We start from the raw sequence: 19,624 nt of genomic DNA, 5'->3' as shown, positions 1-19,624 counted from the left end.
CTGAGGTGATTGCTATTTTTAAACCATGAAAGCTGGCTAAAAGCAGAGGGGCTGATTGACAGGTCTCTCCTGCTAAAGGTCTGCACGTGCGCAATGGCACCCTCTGCTGCTCACAGCCAGTGTTCAGGTGACTTAAGTCCTGCCCCCACCTTCGACAGGTGAGGAACACTTTCTGCTGACTTTTCATGCACTGATTTGAACTCACCCAAAAAACTGAACTGAAAGTCTCCTTTACCCGCCCGCCCTAGACTTAAATATTTTTTGGTAAGATCAACCTCTATAAGTTTGGTGGCTGAAGACACAGTCACCAACAGTAGGTGGTTAAAATTGGAGATGGATGAGAGGTCAGAATCGGAAGAGTTAAGAGTTCTGGGATAGTTATTGGGTTAGGAGGTAGTTACAGAGACAAGGGGAGGTGAGGCCATGAAGGGATTTGAAACCAACAATGAGAATTTTGAACTTGAAGTTTGTCGCACCTGAAACCACTGAAGGTCAGCAAGCTCAGGGAGGATGGGAGTGAACGGGATTTGCCTGCTGATGAGTTGCTACAAGTTGCATCTGACACTGCGAGTCACCTGCACACGATACCCGCCCCACCGCCCCCCCCCCCCCCCTCCCCCCCCCACCGCCCCCAAAAAAAAAGCATGTCCTAAGTGATCGGTACAAGCTAACCAATTGGACCGCGTCTGCTACAGTGAGCATATAAGCAGCAATCCATTTTCTAGCTCCAGTTCTATCTGTGTTTCAAGTCAGTTACGCGTCTTTCTGCCTGGTGCTTTGATTGAGGACAGCGATTACAACTCAGCTTGGCTCATTTTGATCCTTACTCTGTGAAAGGAAAATCAATGGTCTTTTATATATTGGAAATACAAGTGTCATGAGTTTATTAAAGCATCACGTTTGTTTTATCTTGCACACCGCTCAGCAACAGCCGTATTTTGTTCCGTGTTGTAACTGCCTAGCCTCAGCTCACAGTTGGTTGAATGAATAAAGATCCCGATATTCTCCTTAGCATGTATGCCATTGACCACAATATTAGGTGAAAGCTCAAGCTTATCTCTTGAACCAGGCACACACTATTGGCAGCATTAAGCAGTGGAAAAATATCAGACAAGGGAACACCTGGCCTGAGCTTGGGTAGGGGTTTGCCGACAATAAGAGGCTTTGTGACAGTCGACATGCAAAGTTAAAGAGCCAGAGTGGTTTGCCAATTGCTTGCAACGCTACATGGATTGTGTATGTTGTTTGAAGCTGATCCTGGCACGAGGTGGCTCAATTCAATCAATTCACCCTGCTCAACCCAGTTTCTGTGGACACATTTCCATTGTCATCACCACAATGAGGTGCATTAACTTAGTGGCTATGGTAATGGACTAACTATTCAGAGGTTGTAAGTTCAAATCCCGCCATGGCAAATTGGGAAATTCAGTTTGGGAAATTATTAATCTGGCCATAGAAACATAGAAGATAGGAGCAGGAGGAGGCCATTTGGCCCTTCGAGCCTGCTCCGCCTTTCATCACGATCATGGCTGATCATACAACACAATAGTTTAATCCTGGTTTCTCCCCATTACCTTTGATCCCATTTGCCCCAAGTGCTATATCTAGTCACCTCTTGAATACATTCAATATTTTGGCATCAACTACTTCCAGGGGTAATGAATTCCTCAGGCTCCACTCATTGGATAATTTGTGGACTGGCTGACTATTGTTCACTGCCAGGTTATTGATTTACCAGCATCCTTCAGGGAAGGGAATCCTTCATCCTATATGTGGCCCCATACTATATGCTTTGCTATTGATAATCTGAGAACATCAGGGGTTGAATGACATCCAAGATCTTGATTCATCAGACCTTTGTGGCTTCCACCTTACGGTCCCTGTATCCTTTGGGAATTGGAGCCTCAACAAATAAATACCAAACGCCTCTGTTGGGCCTGCTCTTCTTCCATTGGGAAACTCATTGGTGATAGTCATAGCAGAAGGAAAAGTACAAGACTTGGCATGAAGGCTCATAAGAATAGTGGCAATGGAAGGCTGGGCACAGATCTTTCACCTGCATTCCAATGTGAAGCTTCAGCCTCTTCGAGTCAGACACATCCTGTTGCAGAAACAACGTCCTCCATTATGTTGTTTAAAATGGGTGAAGATTCAGCTTTCATCTGATAAAGAGCCACTTTAGAAAGGTATTAATATTGATCAGAATGTTGTAACAGTCAGTGCTTTTTTGGAAAGGATAATGGTCAGAATTCTATTTCAAATTTCAGTTTCAATGATCATGCTTGGACTTTTTGAGGTTTAAATTTGTATTTATCGGAGTTCAGTCAACAACTGTAAATCAATTCCCCCTTAAACCCACTTTCACTTATTCAAAGTTAAATCCTCCAAATGAGGCTGCAGAAACAAATCTATGTTTTGGTTGTTGGAACATTAGCTGTAATCATTTTCAGATGTCGTAACATTGTCAACTGTGCTGCATAAAAGTCTCTATTGTCTCATGCACCAATCTCAGTCTGTACTATGAGGATCTTAGCTTTTTGTTTTGATCACTAGGGACAGAATTTTACCCCCCCCCCACCCCCCAACAAGGGCAGGTTCTAAGGCAATTGGTGGGTGCTGGCAAGGGAGGGTGGGTGGAGAGGATGGAGTGTAAAGTTGAATGGATGGGAATTCCCCAGAGAACTTGCCTGCCCAAATCCCAACACGGTTTCACGTTTCAGTGGGCAGGGCTGTGGACATAAACCCCACCCATTTACGTATTAAGACTCTTAAATTGACACATAATGGCTGCTTCAGGGCTTTTTCCCATCCAGCCTCAATCTTTAGGCTCATGGGAGTGGGTGCGGCTAGGGTGGGAAAGTTAAATTTACACATTTCCCCATATTTGGTGGGAAGTCGGGCTCACAAGAGGTTATTGCAGAAGGTCAGGGGGCATGGAGTTGGGGTAGGGTGTTAGCGTGGATAGAGGACTGGTTGTCAAATAGGAGGCAGAGAGTGGGGGTCAATGGGTGCTATTCGGATTGGCGGATGGTGACTAGTGGAGTGCCCCAGGGGTTGGTGCTGGGGCCTCAGCTATTTACCGTTTATATAGATGATCTGGAGGAGGGAACCGAGTGCAGGGTGTCGAAATTTGCTGATGACACCAAAATTGGTGGAACGGCAAATTGTGCGGAGGGTGGGGAGAGTCTACAGAAGGATCTAGATACGCTGGGCGAATGGGCCAGGAAATGGCAAATGGGATTTAATGTTGGCAAGTGCGAGGTGGTCCACTTTGGTAGGAATAGTGGTAGGAAGGATTATTACTTAGTGGAGAAAAACTGCAGCAGGCGACGGTGCAGAGGGACCTCGGGGTCCTTGTGCATGAGTCGCAAAAACCCAGCTTGCAAGTGGTCAGGAAGGCGAATGGGATGCTGGCCTTCATCATGAGGGGGATTGAATATAAAAGTAGGGAGGTCTTGCTGCGGCTGTATAGGGCACTGGTGAGGCCGCAGCTGGAGTACTGTGTGCAGTTTTGGGCGCCGTACTTACGCAAGGATATTTTGGCCTTGGAGGGAGTGCAGAGGAGGTTTACTAGGCTGATGCCGGAGTTGAGGGAGTTGAGCTATGAGGAGAGGCTGAATAAATTAGGCTTGCACTCGTTAGAGTTTAGAAGAATGAGGGGAGATCTCATTGAGATGTATAAGATGATGAATGGGATGGATAGGATAGAGGTGGAGAGACTCTTCCCGCTCAGAAAGGACAGTAGGACTAGGGGGCACAGCCTCAAGATAAAGGGGGTGCGGTTTAGAACGGAGTTGAGGAGGAACTTCTTCACTCAAAGGGTGGTGAATCTCTGGAATTCTCTGCCCATTGAAGTGGTGGAGGCTGCCTCGCTAAATATTTTTAAGACGCGGGTTGATGGGTTTTTGATAAGCAAGGGGATTAAGGGTTATGGGGAGAGGGCAGGAATGTGGAACTGAGCCACGACAGATCAGCCATGATCTTATTGAATGGCGGGGCAGGCTCGAAGGGCTAGTTGGCCTGCTGCTGCTCCTATTTCTTATGTTCTTATGCACCTCACTCTGAAAGCCCCTCAGAGTTGGGGCACACTTCCCCAAGACACTGGAACTCGGGGGTTCTCTCCCCATTGCCTAACCTCCAAAGCTGCAATTGCCCCCTGCCCCGCCCCTTCCACCCCAGGGCGTCCCCTACCCTCCATCCCCTGGCACACCAGGATTTTTTTGAAGCTCCTGGGACCTAGTACCACTTCTGGCCACTGCAGCGCTGTGCCTGGCCACGTTGAACAGCCATCAGCTAACCAGACAGCTCTCGTGGGCAGGACTTCCTTCCAAGGATGAATGGAAATCCCGTCCACCACCGATCGCTCACCATCTTCAAAGTTCTACCCTATGAATATTATTAGTCTTTGGGTAGGATTTTCCAGTCATGCTTGCCCCACAACCAGAAAACCCGCCCAAGGCTAACAGATCATTGTATGGTTTGTTCTCCTGCTCGCCACAGTTCCTGTGTGGGAGGAAGGGAAAAATTTCCCATATTTATAACAAGTAAAGTTTTAAAATCCACTTTTCCATAAGTATGAAATATATCAAGAACACTTCTCACTGAACCCAGTAGGTCCTCCTGTACTCTCTTCCAGTTATCAGTATTATATATGATTTTAATTAGGTTCTCCTTCCTCCCAGCTATGCAATCTCTCCCTTATCTAGTGAAACAAAGGAACATAGAATGTAGGAGCAGCAATAGACTAGTCAGCCCCTCAAGCTTGTTTCACCATTCACTTACAGTATGGCTGATCTGTATCTTAACTCCATCTATCCTTCTTGGTTCTGTATCCCGTAATATCTCTGCCGATCAAAGATCTATCAATCTTAGCTTTAAAATTCTCAAGTGACTTGGTTTCCTGCATAAAGGAGTTCTGTGTTTTCAATCTATTCTTTTTTATACTGAAGAAATGAAAGCTTGGTTAATGCAACCTGTCCTTGTAATGCAACACATTTAACCCCCGCATCACTCTGGTGAGTCTTTGCTGCTATTCCTCCAAGATCAATATATCTTTCCTGTAGTGCAGTGCTCAAAACTAAATGTAATACTTCAGGTAGAGTCTAACCAGAACTCTATACAGCTGTAACATAACTTCCACCCTTCCCATTCCAGCTCTATGGGAATGGCTACATTCCATTAGCCATTCTAAATTTTTTTTGGACAATTCTTCGAAATTTTAATTACATTTGTACTTAGGCTCCAAAAAATCTCTACTCCTTCAACTCCCAGCTTCTCACCATTGTCTGGCAATTTTTTTTTATTTGTTCATGGAACGTGGGCGTCACTAGCTGGCCAGCATTTATTGCCCATCCCTTGTTGTCCAAGGGCAGTTGAGAGTCAACCACATTGCTGTGGCTCTGGAGTCACATGTAGGCCAGACCAGGTAAGGACGGCAGATTTACTTCCCTAAAGGACATTAGTGACCCAAATGGGTTTTTCCAACAATCGACAATGGTTTCCTGGACATCAGCAGATTCTTAATTCCAGATTTTTTTTTATTGAATTCAAATTCCACCACCTGCCATGGCAGGATTTGAACCCAGATCGCCAGAACATCAGCTGAGTTTTTGAATTAATAGTCTAGCGGTAATACTACTAGGCCATCGCCTCCCCCAATGCTGTGGCAATGTTGCTGTGCAGGTACGCACCATTTCTATGGTGGAAAGGATTGACACCAAGCTCTGGTCATTAATCTGGGCCATGGCAGACCTAGACTCCTCCATGCTCCTAGCTAATGGCCAAAGCGTCTCGGTGTGCAAGTCCCTTTGCATTCACCTAGAGTCCACTCCAACCAGGTTCTTACCTGCTTCCCTGCAGTAGGACATTTGTGAGACCTTACCTTCTGTGCAACTTGTACACAAGGTGCCCTCATCTTTTGGTCACTTTTGCACGGTGACACACCACGTGCAGATCCCAACTCTATGCTAGTTCTGAGGTACACGTTTTGCCAATATATGAACAGGTGGCAGTGAGTGTTAGTTCAAGTGAAAGCGTTTCAGCTTCCAGGAGTAACTTCCTCCTCTTGTTCCTCAACCTGCCTCAACTGGGCTTGGGCAGCCAGCTGCTTTCTGATTGCCAGGAAAATAGGAAAGTATAAGTGGAGGGGAGGATAAAAGTAATGGAAGGTTATGGGGTGGAAATCAAGATATCCATGGTCATTCCATGTACAGTTTCTATTTTGTGGAACTTTTCAGGATGAAGATTAGGAGTTAATGGAGAAAATGCATAATGCAGCAACTTACTGCCATCCAAAATGGCCTCCACTGAACAGGATTTATATAACAAAAATAGGCTATTCCACTCCAGTGAACATTTATGGTCCTCTTGTCACCTTACTTCATCTAATCTGTCAACATGTTTTTCTATCTCTTCTTTTCCAATTTATTTTTATTCCTTTCTCCCTTGTGTACTTCTCTGCCTTCACTTGAAATGCTTCTATGTTATTTGCCTCAACCATTTCATGCAGTAGCGAGTTCTGAAATGCATGCTCATTTTGCAAAGACTTGGGGCACAATTTTACGAGCAAAATTCAAAGTGTCCAGCCAGCATGCAAACGGGTCAGTTGCAGATCGGTTTTTTTGGCTAGGTTTTTACTCCCAATCTTAGTGCTTGAAAAAGTGGGCTAAATTATTTCTGGCTATTTTAGGCAGCAGGCGGGTCTTAAATGGCCAGCCAGCCTGATCAGGCAGCATAGCGAGCTATTACACTTATATAGATACCTGTGGATGCACATGAACAATTTCAACAGCAGAGGCCTAATAGAGAGGGAGAGAGAAAGAGTTGTCAGGCTTCTGCTGTCGCAGCCAGTATCAACCCAGCGCCTTCCCTGCAATCGTAGGTACCTGCACTCAATCGCGAGCCTCACACCATCCAAATACATAGCCCCCCTGCCCACCCCTTCCACCACCCAGACAGGTTGTGCCCCCACTGATCACAGGCCAGACTTCAGCGAGCCACCCCCCCCCCCCCCCCCCCCCCCAATCCTACCTCCCCCACTGATCGGAATGCAGAGTCCATAGCAGGCTCCTCAGTCTCTGCCACAGGTCACAGGCAGAGTGGCAGTGGACCCTCCCTCCCTCCCCGATCAGGCCATCCTGGCCTTGCCCCACTCCTTATGGACCCCGCTCCCTACAGGGCCCCACGTAGGCCCTGTCCCCTCCAGACCCACTCCTGGGAGTGCCACGGTGCCAGTTGGCAGTATCAAGGTGCCAGGCTGGCACTGTCCTCAGCTTCTCCAGGGGGCCTTAATGGCCTTCACTTCCATTGGCGAGGGCAACACGACTGTTCCCCGTTCATGGGTAGCAGGTATTTTCCTCGCCAGAGAGAACCTCTCCCGGCGAGCCCATAAAGGCAAATGAGCCCATGCAAAACACTATTTAAAGAAACTTAAATAATTTATTCAGCCTCTTGCTGGAAATGGGTGGTGCCAGTAAGATCGCGAGAGCTGAGTAATTGGGCACAATCCTGACTTCTCGGCTCTCACCCAATGTTACCAGCTCACTCCGCCTACCAAGGGGCAGACAAGCCAGTAAAACTGTGGCCATGGCCAGAGATTTATACAGCATGAAAAGTGGTCTTAAGTCTATGCTGGCCATCAAAGACCTGTCTCATTTTCCATCGCTAGGTCCATTGCCTCGTATGCTGTGGCATTTCAAGTGCTTATCCAGGTGCTTTTTAAATGTTTTGCTCAGCCTGAATGGATTCACACTTGAGGCAAGAGTGCTCACGGTTTTCTTTCGAACTGACAGCCTTGAGTACTCTCCCCACCCCCTATCCCAGCCCCCACTTCCATCCCCTCGACCAGAATTCCTCCTTGGCGGCTGAGAAAGGACGCTAGGAGAATGGCTTCTGATCCTCACTTTGATCACATTCGGACATGAAACCTGGTGACCTTCCATCAGTCTCTCGATGATAATCAGCAAAATTTGAGAACTTGAGATGGTCAACTTGAGTTCTAAAACTGTAAAACAAAGAACTTGAATGAAACATGATCCCCAATTTACCCTTTTACAATCCATGCCTTGAGAAGTACTCTGGTTAATTTCTGCTTTCAGGCCTGAGTGACGAAAGGAGATGAAGCCAGCCACAAAGCAGCAGTTTCAGACTTGCCGACGGCAAGAAAACTTAATGATGCAGTGAAGTAACTCGAAAAGCTCCAATTGATTTAAATCTCAGTCTGTAATCTCAGCTAACTGACATTAGTTACTCGAATTCGCAAAGAAAAACTTGAATTTTATGCTTTCCACAATCTGCCAGAGGTAGTAGTAGAGGTGGATACAATTTTGTCTTTAAAAAGCATTTAGACAGTTACAAGTGTAAGATGGGCGTGGATAAGAGGGATATGGGCCAAACACAGGCAATTGGGACTGGCTCAGTGGTTAAAAAAAGGGCGACGTTGACAAGTTGGGCCAAATGACCTGTTTCCATGCTGTAAACCTCTATGACTCTATAATTCAAGATATCCCAAAGCTACCATGTAAGATACCTAGCAGCCAGTTTGTACACAGCAAGGTCACACAATGGTTGGAATTTTACCAGCGTGCCAGCCCCGATTCCGGGGGTGGGACTTGGCTCGGAGAACAGCATTCTCCCTTGGCCGCGGGTGGGATTGTGAGAAACTTGAGCAGACGTGCCGGTAAAATTCTGCCTAATGTGTTTGGTGATCTACAGTGAGGGATGGAATTTGACCTGGATGCCTGGGCGAATTCTCCTGATTTTCTTTAAAATAGTGCAATTGGAACTTTTACGTCCACCTGGGGAGTGGGGGGTTGGGGGCAGACAACTTTAATGTTTCATTCGCAAGATGGCACCTTTGCAGCACACCCTCCCCGGAGTGCCTGCTTGGGACATGAACTCAAGTCTCTGAAGTGCGACTGGAACCCACAACCTTTCTGGCTTAGAGGTGACCGTGTGACTAACCGAGTCATAGTCAGCTCAATCTCAAAAGCAGACGGGTCGGTCCACATAATATGTGTACATGTGCAGATATAGCAAACAGAGGTTAAAGTATTGTTGAGCCCACAAAACACCTGGTCAGTTATTAGTTACCTTCTTATTTCTTCGGTATGCTTATAATTCCTTAAAATATACCACTGAGTAAAATAAATTCCTGTTAAATAATTAGAGATTGAAATACTTTCGTAATCTGCTTTAATTAAGGTGAAGGCCACAGAGGGTTAACACTGTATGTGTTCTGTAGATTGCGTGTAAAAGGGGTGCAGTTGGTCGCAACAGCAATTCCACAAAAAACCTCAAAGACAAAACATTCCAGCACAGCCTATACTAGTTTTGGAAAAGGGAAATGTGCTCCTCTTCATATTTTACTCTATCCCTTTCTCTTTCATCAGGTTCCCAGCTTTTATTCTCTTTGCTATCTAACTCAATTCTCAACCCTATGACTTGAGTTTTTATTTTCTTATCTAATTCCTACTTCTTTTCCTTTGCTGTGTGTCAATAGCCAAAAGCTCCATTTCAAGAGAATTTTAAACCCTTTGCTTACTGCCTCCGGGCTGACTTCAACCCTTCATTCTCATCCTATTTCAGCGTTCTTCCTGCGCTCCTCATCTCAGAGGACCCTAACCATTACAAGAAAGAGCAGAAGTAGGCCATTTGGCCCATCGAGCCTGCTCCACCATTCAGTGAGATCATGACTGATCTGATATGATAATCCTCAACTCCACTTTCCCATTTTATCCCCATAATCCATGATTTGATTCAATTTGATTTATTATTGTCACATGTATTTGTACACAGTGAAAGGAAAAGTATTATTTATTGCACGCTGTACGGACAAAGCATACCATTCATAGAGAAGGAAACGAGAAATTGCAGAGTGTAGTGTTACAATCATAGCCTCGTATTAAGGCAAACTTAACACGAGCTAGGTCCATTGAAAACTCTGATGGCTGCAGGAAATAAACTATCCTTGAGTCGGTTGGTATGTGACCTTAGACTTTTGTATCATTTTCCTGACAGAAGAAAGTGAAAGAGAGAATGTCAGGGGTATGTGGGGTCCTTAATGGTTCCCTTACTGATCAAAAGTCTGTCTATTTCATGGAGCGTTTATACAGGACCACATTCAGTGTAGAATCTGTTGCTTTAATCTGAGGCCAAATTGTTCTATGAATTTTTTCTAGGTTAGATTTGATCACCATGGTGACTTATTTAAAGTGCAACTATAACCCATACAGAATTTGTCAGTAGCTGTTATTGGGTCCTTACTCTATCAGATTGCACGGGGAATCAGCTTTGTGGCCTGTGTTTATGACACACACTGTAATTGCTTGTCTGGATGCACATTGTTAAATAGCTAGTTACGTTGATGTCAGTTAAATCAATGACGGTAAGCAAAAATTCACACAAGCAAAATTTTACTTATTCAAAGTTGAATCCACCAAATCAGGCAAAATACTGACAATCAAGCATAACAAGGCCCCTTGAGATGACGGTTCTTTGAGCTCAATCTTTCCGGATCAAATTCAAATTACTGTTTCAATTTGTTGGTTTATCTACATTACCTGACCACAAATTACAAATATAAATGCTGCTGTAAAGTAAGTGGCTGTACATCTCTAAACTATATATATCATACATTGAAAACACATTTATAGTTTTTGTATGTCTAATAGATGAGATTATGTTATTGATTGGTATGGTGAAATTGACTTCATTTTCTATTGCACTGTTTATCATGTTTGTCATTTCATTATCTCTTCTTCCCAAGGTCGCCATTCTTGCTTCCAATTAAGTCTTTGTGGACTAGTATCTTTCGGTATATAATCATACAATTGTGAAATATAGACGGATGCTATTAGGCCCAAGTTGCCTTTGCCAGCTTTTGAAAGAGTTATGCATTAATCTCATTCTCCTGCTCTTTCCCCATAATCCTGTAATGTTTTTTACTCATATATTAATCCAATTTCCTTTTGAAAGTTGTTATTCACTCTGCTTCCGCCACCCCTTCAAGACAGTAAATTGCAGACTGTAACAATTTGTAGAGTTTCCAAAAAAAGTTCTCTCCATTTAAGGTAGCGTGGGGGAACTAAGGCCTCACCCTGTATCTATTTCATAAAATATATAGAGATATGCTTATTGCTATTTCTAAAGATTTCAAACTGGACCAAGTCTAAATTAGCTGAATCTGTATCAGCCTGTGACCCACCACCACCACACCGCTTCTCCCCCCGCAGAGGAACTACCTGGCAGTATCTGGGAAACTCACACATTGTTATCCTGAGGAGTCACTAATGGCCCCCTGTGGGCTGCACAGACCAAATTCAAAGAGAGCTTTACCAAGGACATCTGCATTTCACAACCTAGGATGGCCAACAGGAGTCTATTCACCGGCTGAGATGAAGATGCCCACAACCTTCCTTTCAGTTTTTAATTGTTGAGACATGTAACAATTTCAGGGTCCAAACAAGCGATGTGCTTCCATTGTCAAAGACAATGTGATGAGGTGGGAATCACGTGACATGAGCCTCTGGCTTGTGGAACCAGTACTATTGCCTTGCATTTTTTTAATCATCTGACTCATAACCTTATAGATAAGGAACTCTAACCCAGGTTGGATGGCTGCCTCCAGCTACACAACTTCTGCCGGAAATTCTGTACTATCACCTACAAGATGGATTCTTCCCTACAGGCCTACCTTATGCAAAGACAACACTACTGAAAAAGTGAAATATACGGCATTGATTTTCAACCCACTATCCTCCATGAAGAAATATCTCATTGGACTTTGATCCCATATCATCCATATTTTTTTCTAGGTGGTCTCTACACTATAAAACCTTATTTTTTTCTATCCCTCTTTTACTGTCTGAATGCAAGGGGGGGTAGTGGGGGGGGACGGGTGGCAGGGTGGGGGGATGGGTGGCATTGTGAACCCTTTTTTCACATTTTGAGTGTGTGCAAACTGTTAGGAATGGGTTAACAGTAACCTTCCACTTTAGACTAATTTGTATGTTAATTGTTTAATAGCAGTCATTGGGATATATAAAGGGGTTATAGGTGGCATTGGGTGTTGGGTGTGTTTGTGGAGTGGTAAAGAGAACAAAATGAGTTTGTGAAGAAGCTGGACTTGCATCATTTTTTCGTACTGGACTGCAACTGTGAAGCTTAACACAAACTAACCCTTTGAGTTCATCCTATCTCACATTTACTGTGAGATAATTAATACAAAATTGGATCACACCAAAACAGGGGTGGTGGGGTGGTTTCAGAAATAGGCCACCACTTATAACAAGGGAAGCAAATCATAAACATTTTTCTGCTTATGGATGAATGATGAGAGGGAAATCAGTGCTGTTTAAATTAACCCCCCTCAAAGAAGAAAGAATAGTACAGCACAGGAACAGCCCTTCAGTCCTCCAAGCCTGCACTGATCATGTGTTTCTAACTAGACTATCCATTTGTACCCCTCTATTCCCATCTGTTCATGTGACTGTCTTAAATGATCCCAGTGTGTCTGCCTCTACCACCTTGCTTGGTAGTGCACTCCAGGCCCCCACCACCCTCTGCGTAAAATACATCTCCCGCATATCTGTATTGAACCTTGCCCCCCCCCCCGCCCCAGCCCCCCTTAACATGTGACTCCTTGTGTTTGTCATTTCCGACCTGGGAAAAAGCTTCCAACTGTTCACCCTATCTATGCCCTTCATAATTTTATAAACTTCTATTAGGTTGCCCCTTAGCCTCTGTCTTTCCAAGGAGAACAACTCTAGTTTACTCAATCTCACCTCAGAGCTAAGACCCTCCATAGCAGGCAACATCCTGGTAAACCTTTCTTGCACTCTCTCCAAAGCTTTAACATCCTTCTGGTAGTGTGGCGACCAGAACTAGATGCAGCACTCTAAATGTGGTCCAACCCTCCTGTCTGTAATAGTTGAATGTATAGTTTCTCTCTGAGTCTCAAACATGTTCAGCAGTAGGTGAGACCATTCAAGTGCTCCTGTATAAAAAACAAATATAACAGTTTCCATTACTGTACTGCTTCTGTAATCTTGAAACAATCGTGACAAACTAAGACCTTGCTGTATGTTTTTATAAAATATACATAGATAGTCTCATTACTATTTCTAGTTTTTTAAAAAACTGTACAAAAACCTTTAAGCTAGCTGAACATATGACTGATTCGTGAACAAAATAAGTCACTTCTCAATTTTGGGAAAACTCACACCTTGTTACCTCTGAGGAACCATTAACTGCCCCCTGTGGACTGATCAGCCCAACTTCAAAGAGAACTATACAAAGATCATCTGCATTTAATAATTCAGGCTGGCCAGAAGGAGATAGATCATCTGTTAAGACAAAGTCTCAGCAATCTTCCTTTCAATTCCCAATGGCAGAGACATTACCAGTCTTTGGAATCCAGACATTGGATACACATCCTTTGTCAAAGGTGATGGGCACAATAAGAAGTCTCATAACACCAGGTTAAAGTCCAACAGGTTTATTTGGAATCATGAGTTTTCAAAGTGCTGCTCCTTCATCAGATGGGTTACCTGAACTCGTGATTCCGAATAAACCTGTTGGACTTTAACCTGGTGTTGTGAGACTTCTTACTGTGCCCAATGCCAGCAATTTGACATCAAAGATGAAGGAGAGATGGAAGTCATGTGACATACGCCTCTGGCTTGTGGAACAAGCAATATTGCCTAGCTGAACTGAAAAGCTGTCTGCTGTTCACCATCTGACTAGCAGCCTCACAGAAAAGGAACTCTTCCCAGGATTAACACCTGATACCATCTACTCAGCTCCTGATGGAAATTCTGTACCATCACCAACAAAACGGATTCATCTCTGCATGCCTATCTCATCTTGTGCAGTCAATATCACAGGGAAATTGAATCGGTTTTCAACCCTTCAACCTCCATGAAAGAATACCAATTGAACTTAGAAACCTTCTGGAAAATATATTTAAATCCCCTGGGTCTCTGCTTTGCAAATTCTTCTTTCCTCTGTTGATCTCTTTACTGTCTGAGTGTGGAGGTGACATTATAACCTTCCTTTCACATTTTAAATGCGTGCAATAAACTAACTTTTTGAGTTCATCCTGCGTTGAATTTGCTGTGGGATTATTAGTGGAACAAAAATTGAGGGTTGGGAAATATGGCCCCACTTATAAAATGGGAATGAATCAAAGCATCTTTCTGTTTATGGATGGGTGGTAGAAGGATAAACTAGGTACAGTGGCGCAGTGGTTAGCAATGCTGCCTCATCTCCCCAGGGACCTGAATCTGGGTGTGTCTGTGCAGAGTTTGCATATTCTCTCTGTGTCTGCGTAAGTTTCCTTTGCATGCTCTGGTTTCCTCCCACAGTCTGAAAGATGTGCTGGTTATGAGCATTGGACATGCTAAATTCTGCCTCAGTGTATCTGAGCAGGAGTGTGGCGAGTAGAGGATTTTCACACTAACTTCATTGCAGTGTTAATGTAAGCCTACTTGTGGCACTAATAAATAAACTTTAACTTTAAGCTAATACTGTTTAAATTACCCCCTCCTTTGTAACACAATACAAACCCTATTCTACTCACATCTCCTAACTTCTCCCCAGTGTAAAAATAGCGGTAGAAATGCAATGAGGTTTTTAGCACTGTGTTGTACAATCTATTCCCATTCCTACTCCCCTTTGCCTCTGAACAACACATTAATACTTGCCATCTTTCTTTTTTAAAGGTGTCTTGTGGAATCTGTCGTCATGTGATGCACTGAAGATGCCAATTATCCAGGACGCACTTGTGGTGCTTACCAATGCGATCATTATCCCACACTCCGGTTGGGATATTTCACCTCACCAGGAAGATCGGAAAATTCAGCTCCACACATCAATGGTCTTGCGGAATGCCACTGGGTGCCTGAGGTCAGTTGGTCCAACCTTCAGCCTGTTAGCATGTGGGCGAAAGGTTACCTCCATCTGCCGTGCAATTTAAAATGTTAAGTTCAACAAATGTGATGGGATTTTTGCTGACGATAGTGGGCTGTAGAAGCAATCCCACTCATTTTCTGAACTTATTTTGACAGCCCGAGGCTTGGTTGTACGAACAATCATTCGCAGTTGTTAGTTCATACAGATAAAAGGTCATTTGGAGTTGACTGAAATAGTTGGCAGTGTTCTTAGTAAGTGGAATTACTTTTACCGCAGTTTAATTCCTCTCCTAGATTTGTTGTCTTCACGTTTTCTAAAAGGTTATTGAATCTTTTTCTAATTTTGTGTGTTATTCTGTGGAGAGAATGGCTGAAATTTTACTGCCCTGCCTGCTACAGGAATCAGAGTGGGTGAGAGGCGGATCATGGGAAGGTCCGTTGACCTTGGGTGGGGTTTTACGGTTTCGGGATGAGGAAGGTCGTAAAATTCCGCCCAAGTGACAATAAGTTGAGGTGATTCATAAAGCAAAGCTGACTTAAATTCAAATTTTGGTGAAGAGGAATCATAGAATCCTTACAGTACAGAAGGAGGCCATTTGGCCCATCAAATCTGTACTGATCACAATCCCACCTCGGCCCTATCCCCGTAACCCCACACATTTACCCTGCTGATCCTCCTGACACTAGCACAGCCAATCCACTTAACGCACACATCTTTGAAGTTTGGGAGGAAACCGGAGCACCCGGAGGAAATCTTACCCAGACACAGGGAGAACGTGCAAACTCCACAGTGACCTGAGGCCAGAATTGAACCTGGGATTTTGGCACTGCGAGGTGGCAGTGCTAACCACTGTGCCACCGAGTCACCCTAAGCAAAGGAATGGATTGTTTTTTGTTACACCAGGGGGAAGTTATGTTTCAGGAAAGAAATTATAGGAAGTTGCATTTATAGAGCTGCCATCATCACTGCAGGACATTCTAAAATATTTCGTAATTTTGAAAAGTTACCATTGTTGTAATGTAGAAAGTATAGCAGCCAATTTAACTACAGCACCAGGTCCCATGAGTTCCTTTCTTGTCACAAATTCAAAATATTTTTCCCGCTCCATTATTGGAGACTCAATTTAATGTCTAATCAGGGTTTCACCAAAGTTAGGACAAGGAAGTGGGAAAAGTTCCAAGAAAATTCCCATTCAATGTTTCGTGAATAACCAGCAATGGTTCAATGAACAATAGCAACTTGCATTGTGTTTATGTAGCATCTCTAACAGAGTAGAATGCCCTGAGATGTGTTACAGGAGCATTATCAGACAGCATTTGTCACAAAATTTAATTGGTGATGACTGCATGTCTAGATCTCATTTGTCAAACCAGCTGTAAGAAATGCAGACATAGCAATTCCCTGTGCACCACATTACCTGGAACCTGAGAGTCACCTTGTCAGATATGGTACATATAGCAGTTTTCCAGTTCACGGGGAAAGTCTTTCTACTCCCTCTGACAATGTATAATTTCATTCTTGCAGTGTGAGGATCTCACTGCCCCTTCAAATAAGCCCATTTTCAAGACCTCACTTGTAGAATCCAAAACGTTTCTGCTGAGAAGGGTTATGGGATGAGAGAATAGACTGCACATAGGGAAGTGAAGATTTCTCTGACTTGCAAAATTGTAGACTATGCTATGCAGTTTTGATTCATCAGTGCCAATTTAGGGTGGCATGGTGGCACAGTGGTTAGCACTGCTGTTTCACAACTTCAGGGGCCTGGGTTTGATTCACGGCTTGAGTCACTGACTGTGTGGAATGTGCATGTTCTCCCCATGTTTGCATGGGTTTCCTCCAGTGGCTCTGGTTTCCTCCTGTTAAAAATGTGTGGGTTAGGTTGATTAGCCTGCTAAATTGCCTATTAGTGGCCTGGGATGCATAGGTTAGAGGGATTAGCAGGTAAATATGTGAGGTTACGGGGATAGGGCCTGGGTGAGATTGTTGTTGATGCAGACTCAATGGGCCAAATGGCCTCCTTCTGCATTGTAGGGTTTTGATAAATTGCTTACATGGCATGTGCGAAAGGGATATGGCCCACCACTCGATGAGTTAGGTGAACTAGTAAAAGTTCCGCAGCGTTCTAGGTCACTATTATTATTTTACACAAAATATCCAGTTTATTGGACACATGCAGCCATTGAAATAGATGTGTCCTGTTATTTTAGCTTATGTCTTCCTGATTATCAACCTCTAAATTGGCAGCCACTTTGTCTTTGTTCATTTCCTATTTCCCCTTTGCAAGTTTTAAAGTCCTGGGCTTTCTGTCCTGCTTTAGTAGGATATGTGTGCCCTCTGCTTAGTGTTTCCCAATAACTCAAGTCATGATTAGGTACATGTTGTACGCAGAGTTTATGGTCATATCCGCAGGTATGTTCCACTCATTCAACAAACAGCTATTGACTCCAGCAGTTCAAGAAAGTGGCCCAGCACAGGCTTCTGATGTGTAGTTAGGGATGGGCAATATGTGCTAGCCTTGATGTGGAGATGCTGGCATTGGACTGAGGTGGGCACAGTAAGAAGTCTCACAATACCAGATTAAAGTCCAACACGTTTATTTGGAATCACGGGCTTTCCACTCACCTGATGAAGAAGCTCCAAAAGCTTGCGATTCCAAATAAACCTATTGGACATTAACCTGATATTGTGAGACTTCTTACTATGCTAGCCTTGCTAATGATGTTCGTATTCCCAGAATGAAACTTATTGGGGTAGTTTTATAACTCCAAGCTGTTGGCCCATACCATTTCAAATAATAAATCAATAGTTTGTACGTCATGGCACAGATTTTCCCATTCTGTCTGCCTTGGGAATCGTAGCTGGTGTGGAGAGGATCACAGAAAGATCCGTTGACCTTGAGCAGAATTTTCCGGTTTCAGGGTGAACGCGACCCATAAGAACAAAGCTCTCTGTCAGGGGTGCAGCCTTGTGGAATTTCCTCCCTGATGGCCTCCCCACCCACCACCTCCAACCTCCAATGCACATTCCTTCTTCCACAAACTTTCTTCCAGATTTTGAGCATCTATCTCACCTTGTTCCGCACCATTCATTTAACATCCTCATTCTCCGCTGCTTCCTCAAATCTCATAAAGATTTCCAGTTTTCTGACTCAGTCTTATTCCACAACCACATACTGTAGCTGCTGAAACACTCATCCATGTCTTTGTTAGTTTGAGATTTGACTATACTTATTGCACCCCTGGCTGGCTTCCCACGTTCTTCCCTCAGTACAATTGGGATGGTCCAAAAAGCTGCTAACTGGATTCTAATGCTTGTCAAGTCCAATTCACTCATTACCTATCTGCTCATTGAATGGTATTGGATCTTGGTTAAGTAACACCTCAGTTTTACAACTCTCATCTTGTTTTACAAATCCCTCAGCAGCTACATCCCTTGCAATCTTTTTTTATTTCTTCCTGGATAACAATCCTCTGAGGTACCTTCTCTGCTTAAATTTTGGCTTCTTGAGCATCCCCAATGTCAATCATTGCACAGGATTCCCTTCCTAAAATTCTCCACCACACTTGTCCTTTAAGGTGTGTTTAAAACCGACCTGTCTGGCAAAGTTTTTGGTCAGCTGCGCCAGTAGTTCCTTATGTGGTTCTTGCTAAAATTCTATACTGGCATGGAACAGGCGAGGCTTGCAGAATGGCATTCTCCATTGGCTTTGGGTGGGATTTTATGAGCCTCGGGCAGACGAGGTGGCAACATTCTGGCATCTGTGTCAATTTGTTTTATAACATACATGTGAAACACCTTGAAACATTGAAGTACATGGAAGCTGCTGCAGAACTGCGAGTTGCTGGTGTCGCAGAAGTACTTCTATAGCACAGGAAAGTTGAAAGGGCAGATTTTTGTCTGACGGTGGCACAGTGCCAGCAACCCAGGTTCGATTCCAACCTTGGGTGTCTGTGTGGAGTTAGCATGTTCTCCCCATGTCTGTGTGGGTTTCCTCTGGGTGCTCCGGTTTCCTCCCACACTCCAAAGATGTGCAGGTTAGGTGGATTGGCCATGCTAAATTGCCCCTTAGTGTCGGGGTATTAGTAGGGTAAATGTGTGAGGCTATGGCGATAGGGCCTGGGTGGGATTGTTGTTGGTGCAGGCTCGATGAGCCGAATGGCCTCTTTCTGCACTATAGGGACTCTATTGCTGAAATTTTAAAGTCCCGCCCACCTGAGTCTTGTAAGATCGCACCCGTGACCAGCGGTTCTGTGAGCCTCACCCTTCCCGATTCCAGCCTATGATTCTACAGCCTCATTTGGGGAAAATTCACGGACGCCTATCAGAAGCAAAGAATCAGTGGCCCACAATAGTGCCAGCCCATCTTTCCATCTTAAATGAATTAACAGTAAATCAAAGAAAGGCCTTGATGGTAGCATCCCGTCTGCCTGATATGTGCCCAAGTGATTGTCTGTATTCACTGAGAGGAACTCTGCCTCGAGTGTATTACCCAAAGTGGAAAGCTACCATTAAATACCACAGCCACAACTTGGATTGACACGGAGCCTTTAATGAAGAAAAACCCATGGTGCTGCACAAGAGGCAAAATCAAATAAATTTTTGGCAGTCCGTGTTCTTGTTGATTGATTATGTTGTTAATGGTACACAGCTGATGAGCATTGTTTGATTAAGGATTGAAAGGCCATATAAAGAGAGGCAGTAATTTGTTCATTTG

At 44.1% G+C, this 19,624-nt stretch overlaps 1 protein-coding gene across 3 annotated transcripts in view; it reads left to right on the top strand.

The window, feature by feature from the left end:
- ctnnd2b (catenin (cadherin-associated protein), delta 2b) overlaps nucleotides 1–19,624 on the top strand; it is a 1,166,477-nt gene that overhangs the window by 1,020,592 nt on the left and 126,261 nt on the right. For all 3 annotated transcript variants that reach the window (XM_080203490.1, XM_080203498.1, XM_080203509.1), the window contains one exon: nucleotides 14,721–14,904. In XM_080203490.1, the coding sequence (XP_080059616.1) occupies nucleotides 14,721–14,904 (184 nt within the window). The remainder of the gene's footprint in view (nucleotides 1–14,720; nucleotides 14,905–19,624) is intronic.

The sequence above is a fragment of the Carcharhinus amblyrhynchos genome, chromosome 2 (genome assembly GCF_965287045.1).
Source record: "Carcharhinus amblyrhynchos chromosome 2, sCarAmb.v2.hapA, whole genome shotgun sequence".
Classification (NCBI taxonomy): domain Eukaryota; kingdom Metazoa; phylum Chordata; class Chondrichthyes; order Carcharhiniformes; family Carcharhinidae; genus Carcharhinus; species Carcharhinus amblyrhynchos.
This window is presented reverse-complemented; position numbering and strand designations above follow the sequence as displayed.